At 51.2% G+C, this 22,138-nt stretch overlaps 1 protein-coding gene across 1 annotated transcript in view; it reads right to left on the reverse strand.

Annotated features, from left to right (window-relative positions):
* The window catches only part of Nlrc5 (NLR family CARD domain containing 5), a 78,068-nt gene that overhangs the window by 23,871 nt on the left and 32,059 nt on the right, over positions 1-22,138 (reverse strand). The window contains 18 exon segments of the mRNA XM_038313150.1: positions 656-739; positions 2,137-2,158; positions 2,161-2,214; positions 2,368-2,438; positions 5,177-5,260; positions 9,410-9,493; positions 10,648-10,737; positions 11,457-11,501; positions 12,168-12,257; positions 13,807-13,890; positions 14,290-14,649; positions 15,117-15,191; positions 16,038-16,106; positions 17,006-17,095; positions 17,972-18,055; positions 20,283-20,366; positions 20,764-20,829; positions 22,027-22,086. Coding sequence (XP_038169078.1) covers positions 656-739; positions 2,137-2,158; positions 2,161-2,214; positions 2,368-2,438; positions 5,177-5,260; positions 9,410-9,493; positions 10,648-10,737; positions 11,457-11,501; positions 12,168-12,257; positions 13,807-13,890; positions 14,290-14,649; positions 15,117-15,191; positions 16,038-16,106; positions 17,006-17,095; positions 17,972-18,055; positions 20,283-20,366; positions 20,764-20,829; positions 22,027-22,086 — 1,596 coding nt within the window.

Raw genomic sequence — 22,138 nt, forward strand, 5'->3', positions numbered from 1 at the left:
CTACAGGATGTGATGGTTAATCTTCACTGCCAACCTGACTGGATTTGGAATCACCTAGGAGTTGCACCCCTGGGCATGACTGTGATGGCATTTCCAGAGAGGTTTGACTGAGGAGAGAAGCTTCCTCATGCTTCCACCACACCACTGTACCTTCTTCATCATGGTGGAACATAGCTCACTCAAACCAGGAGCTGAAGCCAGGTGAGGTACTGCCCACCTGCAATCCTAGCATCCTGGAGGTGGTGGCAAGTGGATCCAAGTTCACCATCATCCTTGGCTACATAGCAAGTTTGAGGCCAATCTGGGCTGTGATAGACTCTGTGACTCTGTCTTAAAACCCAAGCCAATCAACCAATCGCCCATAAGTCCAAATAAACCTCTTCCTTCCTTAAGTCGCTTCAGTTAGGTGTCTGTCGCACAGGGATGAGAGAAGAGACTAACTTAGCCACGGTGGGAGTAAGGGAGAAGAGGAAGCACAGACTGGGGAGACTTAGAGACGAAAGCCAGAGTCTCTCTCCCCACCACCACGCCCCAACAACTGGTCCTGAGAGCTGAAGAGGGACACACAGGATGCCTGCTCTTAAGGGCACTCACTCTTGTACCTGTCCAGCCCCATCCAGGTGTGCTCCACTCCCTCCTCCTCCTCCCAACTTACTCAAGCTGGATGAGGCTTTTGCAGCTGCTCAGTGAACAACACAGTGACTCCACATGCTCCTGGCCAAGGTGGCATCCTGGAAAGCTGTGTGGTCCCGTCGGAGACAAGAAAGAGATTAAGCATTTAGCCCCTGAGCTCAAGGGGTCCTTAACAAAGCTGGGACCCTTTGAGAACACCAGGTACCCACAGCTCCCTGCAGGCCCCTTTTGGTGCCTATGTACTCCCTCTGGGAAGGGTGCTTCTCAGTGTGGTCCCTAACCAGTCACATCAGAATCACTTGGGAACTTGGAACGTGAATCCTGGGTCCCCCACCAAACCTGATGATCAGAAACTCCAGACCAAGGTCAGGAGGTTCAAACTCAAGCTTAAGACCCCCCCAGATCGTTTCAGTGACCGGACTCTCTCCCTTCAGTAAGAAAAGGAGGGAGAATAAGGGTAACATCTGTGTTTGCAAACGCTGGCATGTAAAAGGACAGTCAGTCTGAATGTTTGAAAAGGCCCTACAGTGAAATCTCATAGTCAGTTACATGGAAGGGCCATGGCAAGCCAGCCATCTTTAAAAACAAACAAAAAACAAACTCTTAAGTTAGAGAGTTGATAAAAATTGCTAGCTAACTTGAAAAAAAATCATTTTTACTAATTTGAAAAAAATCATTATTACTCTCCTTAATTTTTAAAAATTTTTTTTTTAAGGATATGAATTTTCTGCGTATCCCAGGGTGGCCTTGAACTCAGGATCTTCCCGCCTCAGTCTCCCGAGTGCTAGGATTACAGGTGTGTGCCACCACACATGATCTCATTATTTGCTATCTAACCCTTGCAGAAAGACTGTTTTCTGCCCTTGGGTCTGAAGCTAGTCAGCAGTCAGAACTCAGGGTTGTGGCCCTTCTTCCCACTCTATGACCACACTTTAGCGCCCAGCAGGTACTGACTGTCATTTCCCAGCAAAGAGGGTACAACCCAGAGGGGTAGCTCCAGGGTCCCACAGGGAATGAGTGGCATTCAGCTGCATCTGCATTCAAAGACTATCCTCTTGCCCTCCAGCACTGTCAGGGCCAAGAGGGCAGGGTCACTCACGACTGTATGTGCCTGGTGCCTTAGATATTGGTTTGTACAGCTTTGCCAATGTTTTGCTGTTCTGTTGCCCAGTGTTCCATAGCTCCTGTATCCGAGGAAGCCAACAGTTGAAGGGTAAGCAGCTCGCCCAAGGCCCCTGGGGGCCCCTGGTGCCACTGGGTAGGATAGCCCGATTGGTGAGCCGATCATGAAGCCCTTTCTGTGGACCCAGTCTATTTGGACCACAGACTCCTCTGTAGCCTCTGGGCCCAGCCCCAGTCCAGCCCTCACTGGGTCTTTGATTCTCCCGCTGGAGGAACTAGCTCACATTGGCCGCAGGCATCCTGCATGCTCCTCTGGCCCTAGGATTTAGGTCTGCTTGTCCCTAATCTTTGTGCATGTCCAGGATGACTCAGGGGACTTACCCAAAGCATACACCCTCTTGCTTTCCTTGGAGCCAAAGTGCAGGGTAGCATCGCATAGGACCTGTAGTGACAGTAACACTCCGTCACCCTTGACCATGCCCCCAGTGGTGTCCCCAGACTTGGCTTGGGTATTTCTGAGCATTCACACCCTCCAAACACCAGGCTTCACCCTCCAAGAACTAGCCCTAGGGCTTCCAGACATGATTCCCACCTGAGAGTGACCTTCTGAACCCAGTGGGCACAGGTTGAAGATGTCGGCTAGACAGAAAGGGCTTTTTGAAGATAGGACTGTGTGGTTCAGCCTGAAAAGGAAACGGGCAGGGCCAAGCAGGGTCACTGGGGCAATCTAACAGGGCTTTGAGTTCCGGTTCTCTTGCTAACTGTGTTGACTTGGAGTAAGCCTCTGAGTCTCAGTCTCCCTATGGGGCAACGGGACTAATTGTGGTACTCTTTTCTCTCCAGTAGGCACCTTGCCTGGCATGCAAGATATTGCTATGGTTTAAGTTTTCTTTTAAAGATTTATTCGTGTTTATGTGTCTCTGTGTGTCTGTGTGGGTGTAGTTACCTGTGTGTATGGAAGAGGCAGCGTACCCAAAGAGTGCAGAAGAAGGCATCGGATCCTCTGGAGCTGGAGTTAGAGGTGGTTGTTAGCTATCAAACTCGCAAGAGCAAGAAGTTCTCTTAGCCATGGAGCCATCTCTAGCGCCTTACAGTCATTTCTTTTTTTCTGTGTCTGGTGTTCATGCACATGTATGGGCATGTTCTCACATGTGGGCATGTTGTGTGTGGGTGCAGGTGTGTGTGTGTGTGTGTGTGTGTGTGTGTGTGTGTGTGTATGAGCATCCTAAGGTTGCTATCACGAATCTTCCTTAATCTCTATCTTCCACAGTATTCTTTGAGGCAGAGTCTCTCCATTGCAACCTGGACATGCCAATTTGGCTGGTTTCACTAATCAGCTTGATCAGTTGAATTTTTTCCACATAGATCACAAGCCACAAGAAGTGAGGAGAGACAGACATCCTAGTGATACCTGAAGGGGCAAAATTACCACCAGCTGCAAACTTGGGCCTCAAACACCTGGATGTGGGTGCAATTTACCTGGGGCACAGCTCCCTCTCTTTCCGTTGCTGCTCTTGACCCCGAGTCTTTCCTCTACTCAGCAGTCTACCTTAGCTTTGGAAAATTCAAACTACTCATTTGTCTTTCAAATTTTTGGGAGTGAAAACCCAAAGCCTCTCCCCGGCTCCCAGGTCCCCTGACCAGCCCTGATAACTCCTGTTATCTTCTCGCTTCTTCCTGCCAGCCAGTGACTTTGCTCTCCTGCTGATCAAGGCTGTTCCTGTAACCCCTCAAGCTAGCTGTGCTTCCAGGCTGCAGACAAGCTGATCCCTTCCTGGAATGCAGTTCCCTGCCCTTCACAAGCTCACAAAGCCAGATTCCTGCCGTCCTTCCTGTAGCTTTCCCGCTCATGCCTCCTGTGGGAGTCTGAACTGTAACTAACTGTAACAGAGTGGCACTGTTAGGGGGTGTGGCTTTGTTGGAGTCTGTGTGGCCTTGTTGGAGGAAGTGTGTCACTGTGGGGGCAGACTTTGAGGTTTTCTATGCTCAGGACACTGCCCAGTGTCTCAGTTTGACTTCCTGTTGCCTGCAAGATGTAGGGTTCTCATGTGACTACCTGCCCTGCAACACTGCCATAGCTCCCCCTCATGGTGAAAATGGATTGAGCCTTGAAACTGTAAGGAAGACACCCCAATTAAATGCTTTCCTTTATAAGAGTGGCTATGGTCATGGTGTCTCTTCACAGCAATAGAATCCCTGAGACACCTACCATTGCCAGCCATCATCTGTATCCCCTCTCCAGATACTACTAGAGAAGACTATCTTGTTATTGGTTATAGTCACATATTGATCATTTGGTTTAGCTTCTCTCTCTCTCTCTCTCTCTCTCTCTCTCTCTCTCTCTCTCTCTCTCTCTCTCTCTCTCTCCCCCTCCCTCCCTCTCTCCCCTGTGGATTTGTGGATTTCACTCTGTAGCCAGGCTAACCAAGAACTTGAGATCCTCCTGCCTCAGCCTTCCCAAGGGCGAGGGTCCTGCCTGACGCCACCTGGCTGTATCATTCGCTGTCTCTGTGCTCCTTGCTTGGCTCACTGTACTGTGAGGTAAACGCCAAGAAGGCAAGGTCCTGGTCATTTGCTTTCATTCCCCGTGCCCATAGCACCCCAGACGGTGCCTAGTCCACAGCAGCAAGGGTGAGTAAAAGACCAAACAAGGGCCCAGAGACAGATGCAAATCATCACACAGATGTGGTGTGACTGACCATCCTATCTCTGATCATCTCACATCTGCACACCCCCCTCCTCACTACCCAAAGGCTCAGAAGAGAAGCACGGCTCAGAGGCAATGTAAGCAGTCTTGGACACATCCCCAGAGCTCAGCCTCGGTGCTCTTGCTGCGCTTATTAATGCTATGATTTAATTTCCTGTTGTATTTTTCCCGTCTCAAGCTGTGGATGTCTCTCCCAGCCCCCTCTTCTAGAAGCATATTTAAAGTAAATCCTTTTAAATTCTAACCAGTCTGCACTGAAATTAGAGAAACAGAGTTTAAATACTTTGACGAATGCCTGCTTAAATTCTCCCCTTTGACAGAGTTAGAGGGGTCGACCTTAGAACATGGCATGTGACATATACATGGCCATATATCGCGTAGGCCCTTCGTAGGGGTAGGTGACCTTCCATAGGCAGCAGACACGTGACCGACTCTTGGCCACACTCCTCCCATCCTTCATGAGCTTCTGAGCACATGGCCTATTTGAGCGCAACACCCAGAGCAAGACCTGGACTATGAACCCCATTGTCAGAATGCAAACCGAGGTCCAAGGAGCATTGAGGTGACGCTGGTGACCTGAGTCTCAGAGGTGAAGGATGAACTGATGCAGTGGCGGGGAGAATGGAGAGGGGGAAGGAATAAGAAGGACAACCTGCCACACGGAGCCTGGGGGACACGGTCAGCTGGGCAGAAGGACTGGAAGCCTGGACTTACTGCAGCAGGCTAAGCTGGGGCAGCTGGGGCAGACACTGCAGCAGGGTCTTCAGGCTCTCATCACACAGGGTCTTGCAGGACAAGCTGTGAAGCAAAGGATTTGAATGAGGTGGGGGAAGCCTGTCTAGAAAGTGGGCAGCACAGCTTTACAGCCAGAGCCCTCAGGAGATGAGACGAGATATGCTGCTGACAGGATCCCCTCTCAAGACTGGGTTAGGTCAGACGCATCTTGGAAGCACTGGATGGAGCAAATGAAATTGCTTTATTCTGTGTATCTTTCACAAGCTGTTGGACATCTTGGGTTTCCAAGGGACTCCTGGTCTAGGAGACTCTCTGTACAAACTCCATAGGCTGGCAGAATTGTGAGTGGAGGGTCATCACCTACCTCCACTCCAGCAGGGAGGAAGCTGTCATCCAACTAGAGAGATGTGGGTTTCTATGACCCACCAGTCATTGCACAGCAGGTACAGATAAACTCACAGAACCAGCACACACAGGAGACACAAGCACCTACCCTTGGGTCACTGTGTGCCCTGACTATCTGGAGAATCCCATTGCCCTCCACTAGGGTCTGGAGTCACTTGCTGTCCCCAGAGCCCCTTAGGCTGTTTTTCCCTCCTGCCTTCACCCCCCCCCCCACCCGTCCCTGCACTTTCTGCTCCATCCCTTGCCTGTTGCGCCTGAAGGCCACTGGCCCCAGTCCTGCTGTTTTCATTAGTTGGTTGGGAGGAGAGGGTAGGACAGCATCAACGTGGGTGAGGAGCGGAGGGGCAGGAGCAGCCTGTGGTCTGAAGCTGAGTACCTCTAATGGAGCTAAGCTAATGGAGCTCAGCTTCAGGCTCAGACTCGCTCTTTCTGCCCCCATCTAGCCTGGATCCAGGGCAGTGTCTGAGTGGAGCCTTCACTGAGGGAGGCCTTTGCACAGCACCTTCCCTTGTGGGGTTTCCCCACATCCCTAGTCCATAGCACCATGGTCTCTGGGTCTACACACACTTTTAAAGCAATAGACGCATGACCTCTTCTGACTTATCACTGGTCCATTAGTAGGTAGAGAAGGAAGTAAGCCTGTAGCAGGGGAACTGTTCCAGGACAGGCAGTGATGCTGGGGGCGGGGACCTGAGATATTACCTATTCTCCAAACCCCCACTCTGCCTGTCTTTCTTATGAAGTATGAGCAGGGCCTGCAGCTCCAAGCCCTATGTAACCTATGTATTCAGTGGGTGCTTAACAAGTACACGGTGCTAAAGTGCTTTGGGAAGCATTGCGGGGACACCACAGGAATGCTGGTATAGCTGTCTGCACAGTTCTAGCTGGGTTTGCAGCATCCTGCTGCAGATGGCCCAGGTGCAAAGGCATGGAAATGCAAGCACTCTGCAAAAACACCCCAGGCAGGGCCACTGAGTACTGGATGATGTGGTTGATGATTGCAGAACATTATTGTTAATATTTGAGGTTTGATAATATTTTTGTGGTTACATTAAAAATGAGAGTACAGAGCATGGTGGGGCATGCCTTTAATCCTAGCACTTAAGAGGGATTTCAAGGCCATCCTGGTCTACAAAGTGAGTTCCAGGCCAGCCAGAGAGACACAGGAAGACTTTGTCTTTAAAAAAAAGTAAGTAAATAAATAAATATAAAAGAAATGTATAGCTTTTCATACTGAAATATTTACAAATAAAAGTATAAAGTGTCAAGCCAGGCAGTGGTGGCGCACACCTTTAATCCCAGGACTCAGGAGGCAGAGACAGGGCATCTCTGTGAGTTCGAGGCCAGCCTGGTCTACAGAGCAAGTTCCAGGACAGACTCCGAAGCTACAGAGAAACCCTGTCTCAATGCCCCCACAAAAAGTATAAACTGTCTGGCAACTACTTCAAAATCATTAAGCATGTATGCATGTGTTTGTATGCATACATGTGTGTGCACAGGAATTTTTGTTGTTTTGTTTTGGGACAGGGTGTCACTGTGTAATCCCAACTGGTCTGGAGCCAGCTGTGTAGTCCAGTCTGGCCTTACACTCCTGATACTCCTGCCTCAGTCTTGAGTTGTTGGGATTGCGGGGCAGGTGCCACTGTGCTTTGCTGTGTGCTATAGTATACGGAGAGGGGGTGGGGTGTGTTATGAGTCCATCACTCCTCAGAGAGAAGTTAGTACCTAAGGTTCTTTATTTTCTCTGCTTTTATATATGCTAGAATAAAAGAGCTGTTTAAACGATAAAGTAACCTCACAGTGAGGAAGTGTGGCAGACACAGCCTTGGCCAGGTAGTCAATGCCAATGTAAGCCTGACAGCATGCCCTAAAGAAATACCGCGTGGCAGTTAGGCTGGTGGATGCTGCCCCCAAGCCCAGACTTTAGTTTAACCTGGGGAAAACAGCCAAACTCAACCAGCAGAAGGCTTACAAAATACCCGCCTGGGGCCCTCAAAACCGAGGGGGACATGGAAAACAAAAAGAAAATCCACAAGCCTCCAGGAAGACGGGAGGCTGGGAAGAAACGCTTGAATGCAATGCCGGTGCAGAAGGCTATCCAGAATGCAGAGATCTGTCTCCACGGAAAAGCACTAAAGATTGAGTAAAAAGCTTTCTGTCACAGGTGTTTCTTCACTGTGACAAACATACTATGTAACAAGAGATGCCGGCTCTCTGCACTCCTTGGCAACTTTTTTGAAACATCGTCTAAAAGTGGTCTAAAGGAGTTTTTTTTAAAGCTGAATTGAGGGCCAGTGTGATTTGAGATGGCTCCCTGGGATCTACACCGTGGAAGGCGAGAACGGATAACTGTGAGTTCCTCCGACTTCCACACAAGTAGCATGACATACACACCCACATATGCTCACAAAATAAATATAATAAGCTTTTAAAAAAGGAATCGAGGACTTGTGAGATGGCTCCAAGGGTACAGGCACTTGCTGTCAAGCCTGACAACCTGAAATTAGTTCCTGGGAACCGACTCCGGAAATGCCTCCTCTGACCTCCACACGCATGCTGAGGCATGGACATACATTGCCTCCCCTCCGCAAACAACACATGAGCAAAATGAAATAAAATGTTTTTAATGACTCACGACGTGACCCTCAGGGAAAGCCACACTGTCTAAATGCAGGGAGATTGTGCGTGGCCAGATCCCATCCTGCCAAACATTGCAAATCCCTCCTTCTGGGTGTGTTCACTATGGAGAAGTGCATGGGAAACACACACTGGGGGCTGCATGGATTACCTTGTGCAAAAGGCTGATACCAATCTGCGGTGGAGCCAAAAGTCAGGGCATGAGACTGCCACAAACTAGGAAAGCAGGGGTGAGCCAGGTGAGGCTGTAGGCTGCACCTGGCCTAAGACTGCAAACTGCGACGGAGTGGCACTAATCAGAAAGACCCAAAATCTGAAATACTTTGAGCACTGACATCACACTGCAAGTGGAAAATTCCAGTCCTGACAGGTCCCAGCACCCAAGTACAGGCTCACTGTAGACACTGGATATGACTTTCAGGCTATGACATAGGGCTTACCCGAAACAAATGAACTTTGTGTTTAGATCTGATTCCCTTTGCCAAGGTATCTCATTCTGCATATGCAAACATTCCAAACCCTAAAGAAAATTCCAAAATCTCAAACACTTCCAGTCCTGAGCATCTTGGACAAAAACTAAGCAATCAGAAAGTAAAAACGGGACATACAGTGAGCAAGAAGTGGACAGGGCTGTGACAAACCACACCATGGTTCAGTGGGAGGGAAGGGTAGGTTTGAGGGGGCTCCAGCCTGGAGTCTTTTAAAGGCTATATTTATATAAGAATCACAACACTGACTCCCAAGGAAGGGCTCACTGTCTGTTCCACAGAAGCAGAAACTGAGGCCCAGGGACTCAAAACCCAGAGTCAGCCAGCTTCCAGTGGCTGAGCAATGCTTCGTCATGGGGTTGGTCTCTGCTTACAGAACTGGTTGTTCTGAAGTGGGTGAGGTAATTCAGGGACAAAGGGTTCAAAGGTGATGATTTAGCCCTAGAGGCAGGATGAGGGAGAGACCTGTGTGGGGCTCTGGTACAGGACCCCGTGCATCTCAGTATTGAGGTTAGGGCTCCTGGAGATGACTGACCTACCAGCGGGTCTTGTAACTCCCGGAGTGGGGATGACCTGGTGGAAGAAGGCCTGGGGAGAGTCATCAAGACTCCCCTACAAGCCCTGTCCCAGGTTTCTGCACGTCACCTGTACTGTGTCCTCGGGGGTGTGTCTTGTCACTTACTGGACTTCCAGAGGCCCTGGGCACATCTCCAGAGCGGCACAGAGGCAGGCAAGACTCCGGGGTTCCAGTTGACACCCCTGAAGGCTGAGAAGGGACAGGAGACAGGGTAGAGGATCAGAGTGGACACGGGTCCCCTGTTGTCCTTCTTCCAACAGATACTGAACTGCAGGTCACAGGCGCCTCTCCTATGCCTTGCAGGGCACACTCCCCTCCCCAAGCTCTCCTATAGCCCCTTCCGGTGCCCACCTTTATGACTGCTACATTAAAGCTGCCCCATGTGGTGCAAGGCCTTTCCACCCACCACCCTCCCTGACCCCAGATGCCATCTTCACTTGCTTGGACCACTTACTGCCCTCTGGCTTCCACAGCCACAGCCCTCCATCACCCTCCAAGTGCTTCATCTTTTTAATTTGTTAAAATGTGTTTTGCCCGCATGGATGTACACGCACCAAGTGCATGCCTGGTGCCCTTGGAGGCCCATGGAAGAGGGTGTTAGAGTCCCTAGAACTGCAATTATAGATGGTTGTGAGCTCCCACATGGGCACTGGGAACCGAATCCAGGCCCTCTGTAAGAACAGCACACACTCTGAACTGTTGATTCGTTTCTTCAGTCCACGTCTCATTTTTCAACACTGCCAATCTAAAGGGGCCTCTCCACTGCTTCAAACCTTCAGGGGCTCCCTATTCTCCTTAAACATAAAACAAATGCCCTGCCCAGGTTCTCCTGCTATGCTCTCAGGCTACATTGCCGTGCTTCCAAAACGTGCCTTCACCCTGGCTTTCGCTCCTTGTCTCTCCCGCTTGGGACATGGCAACTTTCCTGTGAGTAGCTCTGTTGATGCCAGCTTAGGCATCTCTTGGAGGAGAACGCCAGGGCTCGGCAGGGTCTTATAGCCCCTTGTGGCACAGTTGGGAGTTACCCAGGCCAGACTTCTCTGGGGTATGAAGTAAACCTCTTTCTAGAAAAGGGAAGGTCTCAAAAGCAGATAGCAAGCCAGGGCAGTGCGACAGCTGGGTTTCCAGTGTGTTTCCCAGCTATGGCATCTTCTCTAAAAAGAACGTCAGGCCTTGGCTCCACCGAGGTGATCCAGAGGGCCCCGCAGCCCCCAGCGCTGGCCTCTGTACCATGCCTCTTTCCTTTCCCATCTCTCAAACTCTCTTCCCTCTACTTTAATTCGAAGCCCTGACCCTTGGCTCTGCCCATTCCCTAACCCCTGAACAAAAGTGGAATACAGTACCTGAAGCTCCTGGAGGTGCAGCGTTGACTGCCTGTCAGTAACGGGGCTCCAGCTGGGAGCTCTAGTCTACATCTGCCAGCTAGTACAGCCCTTGGAGGGGGAAAGCATAGCAAAGGATAGCTTGAGTCACACCTGTGGGGCTCCCACACCCTCAGGACTTTTACACCTGGAGGCAGAACACCTGGACGGGAACCTGAGGATTTGACTCCAGTCAGGTCCCTCATTACTCAGGTGGGGAAACTGAGACTCAAGAAAGGGAAGCTAGAACAAGGAAAATCAGCAGTTCACACCTATTCAAGTCAACCCCCAATCCGGGTAAACGGAGACAGAAAGAGGGCTTCCCCTGACCACCCACTTGAACAGGCCCGTCCATCTGCCTCCCTGTTCTCTCATTCTTTTGCTCTTATTTGGGAAACCAAGCGCATCTAGCCATAGGCCTAGCCTTGGCTTCAGACTGCCTGGCACATTAGCCCTGGTGAGGTCACCTGTCCAGCTGGCCCTTCCCTACTCCCCACCCCCCAACTGGGCTACTGAGGACAGGCTTCCAGGGCTCAAGGCCATGACGCCTGTTGCCACTAGGGAGGCAGCTGGGAGCATCTGTGAGTGCTAAATTGGTTTTATTTAAAGAGCTAGCCAGGCTTCTCAGGGCCTTACAGATTAGATAGTTGCAGCTGCCCAGAGACCACACCAGACACGGGGTACAATTCTTGGGCATGGATGTGTCTGTGTCAGGGTAGAGATGGGGATCCACAGAAAGCGGGAATCAGGAGCCACAGGCAAGCCAGACCACCCAGATCTCCCCTCCTCACCTGCCAGTTTCAGCTCCTCGAAGGAGGACGTGGTCACTCTCAAGGCTGGAAGTGAAAAGGAAGCAGTGGGTTGGGAAGAGCCGAAGGGTCCCCTTCCCTGAAGGCCCGCCACCCAGGGAATATAATAATAATGGATCAAACGACTGCGATGATTATCTAAGACCCTTGCAGGACTTGTGGCCCGTTATTTCAGCGCCCTCTTGTGGTGAACTGGGAGAGGAGGCTGGCTTTGGGGCTCTGTCCAAATAAGATACAGGCACCAAGCTTCTCAGCTTTGCCCACCTGCCACCACACCTTTATTCTTAGGGTTCTCAGGGGAGGGATGAATGGGGCAAAGTGCTCCTAAGATGACAGGATTTCTGCATGGAAGGTTTCAGAGACTGAGGTGGCTGCCGCCTTCCCTTCTAGTGTCGTAGTTCTGGAGATGCCACAGCTAGGCTAGTCCCTGAGCCCCAAAGGCCACCAGCCAGCTCCCAGCTTGCTTAGGAGTGTCTAGGACAATCTGGAGAGTAAGGGAGAGTTGAAAGACTTTTGTTCCGAGGAGAACTTGGAGAAATCTCCCTCTCATTCATTCATTCATTCATTCCATGAACTCCTAGCACAAGCTCACTGCACCTAAGACCCTGAGGATGACGCAGGGTGAGTTGTAAAATGACCTCAGCAGGAACTGATGATGGGAGGGAGACAGGAGGGGACAGGGCAGCCGCTCACCTGACATCTAGGTGGAACACCCACTGCCCAGAAGACATGCATGCGATCAAGCCAAACACAGCATCCAGGGACACACCGTTCCTGTTAAGGCTAGAGATCACACAGGCAACAATGATGAAACCAGCAAGGACTCAGACGTGCTCTCTGTACATCAGAGCTTAGGTCCCGGGATGGGAGCGTCTTTGCTAGCAGACAGCAGACCCTGATGACAGCGGGAACCCTCCAACTGCATGCACCACACAGCTGAGATGATCTAGGTAGGAACTTGCTCAAGGGACAAGCTGTGTTGGTGACAGAGCTAAGATTGGAACCCAGAGATAAAGGAGGGGTGGGGTTCAGGGTTAAAAGCTGGGGAGGGGGCTGCCATCCTGAAGCAAGAACAAAGATTTCTCTTCTCTCAGAGTCTCTGTCCACCTATCATGGGGTTTTCATTTGCCATGTAAGGTCCCACTGGGACCCAGGGTCTTCCTCACAGGTACCTTGTCACCCAGGTCAAGAACACCTGCAAGAATCTGCCAGCTAACTCAATCTGCATGCCATTGTCTGCAAAAGAAAGGCCCCTTCCCTGCCTGTAAGCACCCCCATTGCCCCTACCTCCAGGATCAGCCAGTCTCCTGGTAACATAGTACTGTAGCAAGAAAGGCCCTGGGCCACAGTGCTCGTTCATTATAGCCACAGGTGGAGACTACAGCCAATTCTTGTTTGTTTGTTTGTTTTGTTTTGTTTTTGTTTTCCGAGACAGGGTTTCTCTGTGCAGCTTTGGAGCCTGTCCTGGAACTCACGCTGCAGATCAGGCTGGCCTCGAACTCACAGAGATCCACCTGCCTCTGCCTCCTGAGTGCTGGGATTAAAGGCATGTGCCACTACAGCCTGGCTCCACCCGATTCTTCTGCATTTACTGAGGCATTCAGAAGCTTCAGCTTCTGCCCTGACTTCCCAAGGCCATACAGAGTGCAGGCAGCACAGAGAGCCAGAACCCAGGGCCTTCAGCTTCATTCACGAGATCATCTTATTTCTGTCCAGGGAAGCTCGGGAACAGGAGGGTACTGTGAGAGCCGAGAACAACCGAGGTCTTTGAGAGTTCAGGAACGTGGCTGAGTGCAGGCAGAGTGTGGGGGATCTTGTCCACTGAGGTCTTCCTCCCCATCAAGTGCCTCCCACCTCTCTATCAGGTCATCAGAATACTTGGGCTACTCTAGACACGCTGCGTGGTGTCTTCTACCGCATGAATCCTCCCTGTCCACCTAGGTGGGGTTGCATCAAGCGGCCCTCTTTCTGTAACCAGGGACTAGAATGACTGCTGGCAGTAGTTTATCGCTTAACGTCCTCATGCGTCCCTTATGCTTCCCATGATCCTCTCGTACTGCACACATCTGCACAGCCCAGGTGCCGTGGGAGCCCACAGAGAGACACAGGGTCTGCTTGGAGAAGGCCTGAAGCAGAAGCTAGGGCACAGCTCTGCCAGCTGAGCCAGCGCTCAGTCCAGCCAGGGTGAGCAGAGCCCCAGTCGGGCCCTTGTTGAGCATTTGCCTGTGTGGTGCTGGAGGAAGGGGCTTCATATGTGCTACGGGGTTACATCGTCACTAGACACAGAACAAACCCTCCCACAGAGGCCTGGGGGGGGTAGTTAGTGGCTTACTTCAAGGACTGCAGGGGACCTAGTCCTGGGAGCAGCTGGGCTAGTAGGGTCACCCCTTCATCCCCCAGAGAGTTGTCTGATAGGCTGGAAAAGAAGAAGAGGTTAGTGGACTCTGGAGTGGGTTCTGCTTTCGGGTATCAAGTGTGGTGAAACACAGCTGCTTCTGGGACCAGGAACTCCAATCTAAGCACTAGGTTAAATCTTTGCACATCACACATGGGCCACATCCCTCTCCCCAGTATTCTTTCCAAAATTTGTGGTCTTCTGGGATGGCTGCAAAGGGTACCAGTGTGGGATGTATACTTGGAAGGAAGGTCACTCCACCAGCCCCTGATGTCAGGAAGGAAAGCCACTCCCCCACTTCCCGAGGTCTCTAACGTCAGTGGAGAAAGAAAACTAAGGACCAAATAACAGGACATCTGTGTGCTATCACCGAGCAGCCTGTACTGTCCCGCCTAGGCCCCCCTGGATGTAGATACTCACTCAAGATGATCCAAACGGTGGAGCTCACAGTTGGCTCTCAGCGCCCCACAGAGCCTCTCTATGTGCTTGGCCAGGAAGCCACAGTGTGTCAGCCTACAAGGGGCCAGACCCACAGCTCTGCAGTGACCACTAGACACTGTACCCAGGGGAAAGCTGCCCCCAGCCCCAGGGCCGGGCAGAGAGGCCCACAGGCAGGAGGGAGGGATTGTGGTTTGTGATGGGGAGAGGGACAGGAGGACTGGCACACAGCAAGGCCTGGGGCTGGGGCTGAGAGGGAAAGGGATAGAAATAAGTGGAGATATCCATAGAGACAATAAATACAGAGACAGACAAGTAGAGATAGCAGCAGAGATAGAGACACTCATAGGCAGAGACAGAGAGGGGCACAGATAAAGAGAAACAGAGACAGAGACAAGAAGCAAAAAGTCAAATGAGAAATGAGACTAAGTGCTGTAGAGAAAGAAACCACCTCTGAATGAGACAGGCAGACAGACAGACAGACAGACAGGCAGGCAGGCAGGCAGGCAGGCAGGCAGGCAGGCAGGCAGAGAAGCAAAAGGAAGATGGTATTGGTGGGAACATGCAGGGCTGAGGAGTCCAGGCTGAGGCCCAGAATTGGGGGTCGGAAGTTCATGGCTCCTCTTTTCTTTATTCAGTCTCCCCAGCCCAGGGTTAGGAAGCTGCGGGGTAGGACAGCCTAGACAGTGGGAGGTGGCTGAGGGATGGGATATGCAGGGAACAGGAAGTTGCAGGCTGTAACTCCTTGACACAGCAAGCCCTGTGAGGCAGGGCTTGAGGCTTGGGGACAAAGGTAGGAGAATTATTACTGTCCCTGACTCTCGAGAGCTCCAGGACATCTCTGAACGGTCGCAGGAGATGCCAAGCTGGGAAGCGGTGCACCCCTGGAGGACACACAGCAAGGCCAGGCTGAGCATCTTACCTCTGGCTCCAGGGTCCATTGCAAACTCACTGTCCAGCTTTGACCTCTCTGCCCTTAGCCAGGGTCAGTGGGAACTTTAGCCTGCTGTGTGACCTGGGACTGGCCTCATTTGTCACGAATGAGTTCTCTCTGTCTAACACTAGCTGCACACATAAGGAAATGCCCAATTCACCCTGGTTGCTGTCACTATTGATATCATTGTCATTATCAATCATCAGACGATGGTAGAGACGTCATTTTTCTCCTACCAGCCTTCAGACTCAGACTCTGTGTTACAGCTTGTGGGGAGTCACACATTGCACACAAGAGTTCATAGCCCCTAAGCCATGTCCTGGAAGTCACTCATCCCTTTGAAAGATCCTGTGCCAAAGGAAGATAGAAGTTCTGGCCAAATCAGAGCTCCGGGCCAGGCTACTCTCCATATTTAGGCTTAAAACCCCCAAGTTCCCATGAATAATTGTCTAACTATTCCAGCCTGGACTGCATACTACCCAGATCCTACATCACTGGATTCCCAGTAGTCTGCTCCTTCCTCATCAGAGCCATGTCTCCAGCCAGGCTGCTGAAGGCCTGACCCTTGGGTCAATTCCCTTTCACTTTTGAGACAGGGTCTCGTGTGTCTTAGGCACCACCGTGTGTCATTTGTACAGCGCTGGGAACTGAGTCCAGGGTCTCATGCAGTATTAAACAAACACTACATATGAGCTGCATTCTCCAGTCCTACTTTGTGAGTTCTTGTCGAGGTCGCCCTGGTTCAGAGAGGCACAGCCCCATCCCAGAGAGGAATGTAGGAACACTGGGTCCTTACGTCTTGCAGCTCCCCTCTTGCTCCCTTGGCTCCTGGGCAAATGTGAGTACCACGGTGTTGCTCAGCAGGCTGTGGACAAGAGAGGAGCAAGGGACAGAGTTACGGTCCTTGTCTAACCCTGACCTGGTGGGACCACCAAGCCACCACACCTGTCTAAGCTAAGCCCCTTCCTGTGACTTCCTCTGAGACTTTGAGGTGTGAGGCCTTCCTGCTACACAGACTTCATATTCTTCCAGCTCTGGTTTGTACCTCAGGCTAGAACATACCCCTTCTGCCTGCTCAGGTGGAGTAGCGTGGGGGTTTCCTCCATTGCTTGGAGCACTTAGAATATGGGTGCTGTCTCTCATGACATGCAGTACATCTCAGTGGCCACAGTGAATGAGGACCCTAATCTACCTTGTGAGAGATCTGGTTTCCCTCCAGCCCTTTGGGGGCAGTGTGCATAAAATAAAGACCTTCCATGCAACTGAGAACCAAGAAGGAGGCTTGCAACAAGGTGGTAGCTGCACTAGCATGCATTCACACATGTCCTCTGTCCCCATCCTGGTAGAGATAGAACTGAGATTGGACCAGAGGGACAGGAGGGTGACATGTCACATGGAGACTGTTCTCAGGAGAAACTGGGAAGGAACTGATGGGAGCTGGAAGGGGCAGGGCCCAGCCTGATTCCACAGGATCTGGGGACACAGTAGACACTGTACAGTTTGTACCAACTGAAGCAAGGAGCTGGAGGGCAGTTTCCTCATTTTCTGACCCTGCCACTCCCAGCTGGCTCCACCAGCAGCAGGCAGCTCTCCAGAGGAGCGCCACAGCACTGGCAGTGACTGCACCGCTGTGCTGGCTGGGCAGGGCTCAGGCAGCATCTTCTGGGGGTCCCTGAGGTATGAGGCCAGAAATAATATGGGGAGTTTCAGAAGGTATGGTGACCTGGTCCTGAACTCAGTGACGATGCCCTGTGTGGCACCCACCTGATATGCATCTCCTTCAGGGCTCCACATGTTCTCATGGCTCTCAACACATAGGTCACCCCAGTCTTAGAGAGGCCATTGTCACTGAGGCTGTGGAGAGGAGAGGGAGGCAGCGTCAGCAGGCAGACAGCTCCTGCTCCCTCATTGTGACTTAAAAATTATTGTCTTTCATGGGTCCCCAAGCAGGGTCTCTCAAAGAGTTCTTCAAGTTCTCTGGCTTAACCCATAAGCACTACCCCTGGTTCTCCTCTCTCTGAGCCTCGGTTTTGTGGTATACAAAGTAACTGCTGACCATGCAGGACTGACTAGCAGACTCTTTACCATGGGTTTTAGGTGTGCATGGTCTCATTTAATTCCATTTTACAGATGGAGAAACTGAGTCCCAGAGACATTCAATTACTCTCCCAGGATTTCAAAGTTATGGAGTGACATAGTGAAGGCTGAAGCCCAAACCACTTCCCCCAACCTCACTATTCCTTACTCAACCCAAACGACCGGAAGACATAACACAACCCACCTAGACACCATCTTTGTCCCCGCCCTGCACCATTAGACAGCCTGCTTTCTTGGGTCACCACTCCAACAACTTATGCCTACGCCGTAACCAAACATACTACTTTGTCCCCTGAAGTCTTGGCCCAGCGGCAGAGTACCCGCCCATTCAGTACCTTAGCTCTGGCCCAGTGCAAGGCTCCTGCCTCCCAGAGCTGTGGCCAGGACAACCTGGCATGCGAGCCAGATGTGCCACGGACATGCTGTCCATGTGCAAGGAGTCAGATGGCGAGGCTACTAGTGGCTCAGGGCAGAGGCAAGAGCAAGGTGCAGTCAAGAGGCCCACTTAGCTGGAGAGAGGGGACACTGGGCAGATCCTTGCTGACTGTGGGCATGGGGAACAGGGGCAGGCAGGGACCAGATGGGACTCTCCATGACTCCTTTTGTCACCCAGCGCTGGGGTGTGCAACTCACTCCAGTTTCTGGGCAATGCGCAGCTGGGAAGCAGCCTCTGCCACAAGTCGACAGCCTTCGTCTTCCAGATGGTTCCCTGAAAGACTAAGACAGAGGCACCATGGAGACGCTCACAGCCCCCTCTCGCTTCAGTCCGAGCATCGTTCCTACAAGTGAACTTTATAATAACTAAAGGGGACAGGTCGCCAGCTCCACATGTGGTGCTTCCACATGTATGCCACATTTCATACAATCCATGAAGAAGCAGAGACTCGTATATCTTCTTCATCTTCCTGCCGGGTAAACCAAGGCAGAGTCCTTAAGGGACCTGCTCAAGGGTGGGCTTGGACTCAACCCAGACAGCCTGACTGGAAGGTCCCACCTATACCTATTCCTGTACGCTGCAATATGCATAACTGCTTCTTGTGATAACCTCCCTAATTCCAGGGTATCTAACCCGGTGTAGGGCCAGGAAGGCTTTCTTGATTCATTTAAGTACTTGCTGGAAATCCCAGGAGTTCTATAGGTGACTGATAGGGAGAGATTTTTAAAGATTGTCCCTAGTAGTGGGAACAGCACATTCAAAGGTCCCATGACATAGCGCATATCAGCATCCAGAGGAAGCCAGTGTGTTTAGACTGGAAATTGAGTTAGGGTAGCAGGGTGAAAGGGGTTGGGGAGTTTGGGGGAGGCTTCTGGGTATCACAGGATGTGAGGATTTGGGCTTTATTTACTCTGAGGGTAAAGAGAGAGGGAGTAAAGGGCAGTGGTGAAATACAGTCTACCCTGCCAGAAAGAGAATGCCATGGCGGAAGGTGGGAAAACCATGAGCCAGAGCTAATGGGGTCACTAGGTGAGAGGTTCTAACAGAGGAAGTGGATGAAGAACCTGGAGAAGAGACGGGCTTGAGACCGTCTAAATTGGATTGGCAATAAGGGTGGGTGAGGCGGCTGGGAAGGTGTTATTCATCTAGTTAGGTGGGGTGGAGTTGTGTTGCAAATGAGGGAACTGGGGAGGGGTAGGCTCAGTGACGGCAAACAGGCCAGAAACAACCATGCCTTCTTTTTAAATTTTGTTCTGTAAACCTGAGTGTCTGCCATGCGCGTGAAGGTTCTGGATTCCTCGAACTGGAGTTACATGAAGTTGCAAACTGCCAACATGAGTGCTGGAAACTGAAGTCAGGGCCCCCTGGAGGGCAACAGGCACTAAGCCCCTAAGCCGCCTCTCCAGACCTTTAAATCATTTTTAAAATTATGTTTATTTTTTGTAGTTGGGGTCATGCACGTGGAGGCGATGAGGAGGACCAACTTGCAGGGGGGATTGATATGTGCTCTTTCTATCATGTGGGTCCTGGACTTTGAAGTCCGATGGCCAGGCTTGTGGACGAGTTGCACATACTGCTGATGTCGTCTTACTGGCCCTCATTGCTATTGTTTGAGTCTTGCCCCTGAGTCTTCCAGTAAAACAAGGTAAGGAGACCCAAGAGTTGATCGTCCAAGTAACCCTCCACTTATGTAGCACACCCTGAAGTGGGGCCAACTCACCCCTAAATACTTCATAGTACCCCACTATTTGTTTTTTGTTTGTGAGTTTTTTTGGGATTTTTTGTTTTGTTTTTGTTTGGTTTTGCCCTGGTTGTCCTGTAACTTGCTCTGTAGATCAAACTGGCCTTGAACTCAGAAATCCACCTGCCTCTACCTTTCAAATGCTGGGATTAAAGGTGTGCACTATCACCACCTGGTGCACCCCAACATTCTGCCTTCACATCCCTTAGAGGACTTCCTGGGATTGTTGGTGGGGCCCCCTTTCTATCACTAAGAAATAACCACCATCAGTTCTTAGGCTCAGGAGCTTGGCATCACAGGAACTTCTTTAGCCTGTGAAGAATTCGTCATCCTAAGTGCAGAAGGAGTCCCCCTCTACTGATGGTCATGGAAGTGGTGGCGGGACTCATGAGGATGGGCTGGGACCTTCAGACCAGACGCTTCCTACCTGTTTGATCTTGAGCAAATTTACCTCTGTGCCTTCATTTCCTGCTCTATAAGGACAGTGCTACATGGTGACTGGTGTTCTGACAGATGTTCTGACAGGTGTTCTGACAGGTGTTCTGACTGGACTGGTGTTCTTGACAGGTGTTCTGACAGGTGTTCTGACAGATGTTCTGACAGGTGTTCCGACAGGTGTTCTGACAGGTGTTCTGACAGGGGATGTCCCCGGACTCTTGAGGAGTCAGCCACCCACACCACATCCCCCACATGAAGGTGAAGCCTTGGCTGCTCTGCCAAGCTCCCCTAGTTCCTGCCCCAGGTCTCCCACTTTCCAGGGTACTCACTCCAATTCTTCCAGGCAGGGACATTTCTGGAGTAGCTCCACAAGGGTTTCTGCATCATGGACCCTGAGCTGACATCTCTGAAGCCTGGGATAGGAATAGAGGAGGTCAGGGGAAAACCCTGGTCCTTCTTGTCCTGAGTCAGATGAGTCCTGAGGGTGTAGACCTAGGGGTTTGTGTACCTCTAGTAGAAGAGTGATTTTATCCAAGGCACTTCGTCTGTCTGTGACTCAGTTTTTTTCTCTACCAAACTAGAGTAATATGTGTCATTCATGAGGTTCCTAAAAGACTTTCCACAAAGTACCAGCCACCTCTGAACACAGTGTCCCACATATAGCAAGGGCCCATTCAGCAGGAGCTCTTGCTGACATATGCATGCTCTTTCTTTGTCACTGCATCTGCTCTACTTGTGCTCCTCCCTCCCCTGGGAAAGGGCCATCCCTCCATTATCAATTTCTGAGGGCAGCGGGCCCTGCTGAGGTACCTGAGTTCCAGGCTACGGCTCTGCCTTTCCTTCTTCATGCTGTCTTTGTCCTGTAGGTTTGATGTTCTGTAAAGAACAGATTACACACTAGCTTGGGCTCAGGAGCCAGACCCGATGAGCTGAACCTCTTTGCTTGACATCTAGGGTCTAAAGAGCCTGCAGCACCTCCCGGGGTGAGTTAGTCCCAAAGACAGAGCGGGAAGGCACTCAAGGTGCAACTAGGAGAAGCAGCAGGAGCAAAGGGCTTGAGGTCTTCATTCCAATGTGGTCTCTCCCATATGTGGCTGTGCAGGTTTTGGCAAGTCACATAACCCATCAGACTTTTCAGTTTCTATTTCCTAAAGTCTCCAAGATAGCATCCCTTTGATGTGATCTTTGGCTCAGAAGACAGGGATCATGCACTGCCACAGGCAGGTCCAGGCAGAGGGGAGCTACAGCCCTTCCGGACTTTCACACAGGGAGAGGAGAATGCCAGGGACTGCAGAGAATCTTGGGCTATACTATATGTCAAGTTCCATAAACTTATAGATTTGAAATGTCTAACAGAGCCCTTTTACAATAACAGAACTGTTCTCCCACTGTGTCATCTGCCACGGGAGTGACCTGTGGCCATTACTGAGCCCTGGAAGGGTGGTACATGCAACTGATAAGACTGAAGTCACTTCATTTCCATTGTCACAGTGGCTGGCAATGGCTACACTGGGTGTCAGAGCTTTAGACATCTGGAGGGTGTAGGGAGTGACATTGGCACAACTGGGTCATGGTACAGATGTGGAGATTGAAGCTGGGATAGTCAGGGAGGAGTGTTCACTCAGAGGGAGAACCTTCCATGTCTTCACCTGCCCAGTGGTGGGGGCACGTGGAGATCCACGTGTAGCCAGCATCTGGATGCTGGTGGTGGGCCAGTGTCTGGAACATGTTAGACACATTCGGTCCTCCCATTCCCCAGGCAGCCCTAAGGTGTGGCTCACTAACCTCTCCTTTATCTTTCTTCCAGTTTGGAAAACTTTTCAGTTTCAGTTTCTTCCCCTTCTCCCTACAGGCCTGGCTCACTCTGAGACCCTGGGCATGCTTTCTAGCCAGGGGTCAGATGTACTTCAGACACATGGGAGGGAGGGGGAACACTGCTTTGCCAGCCCTGAGCAGGAATCCACACGGCAGTAGGGAGAGTCTTCCCATTCCCACTCTAGGTTCCCACCCTCACCCTCTCAGCCCAGACCCCTTCTCAGGACTAGCTGGGGCCATGCCTCCTGAGTTACTTACCCTGATTGCTGCACAGCTGTCTCTGTGATCGGGGACAGAAGGAAGATGAAGTCCGACTCCCTAGAGGGTCAGACACAAAGCCATAATATCTAGGAACCAGAAGCCACCACTA

Source organism: Arvicola amphibius, chromosome 15 (assembly GCF_903992535.2).
Source record: "Arvicola amphibius chromosome 15, mArvAmp1.2, whole genome shotgun sequence".
Taxonomy (NCBI): domain Eukaryota; kingdom Metazoa; phylum Chordata; class Mammalia; order Rodentia; family Cricetidae; genus Arvicola; species Arvicola amphibius.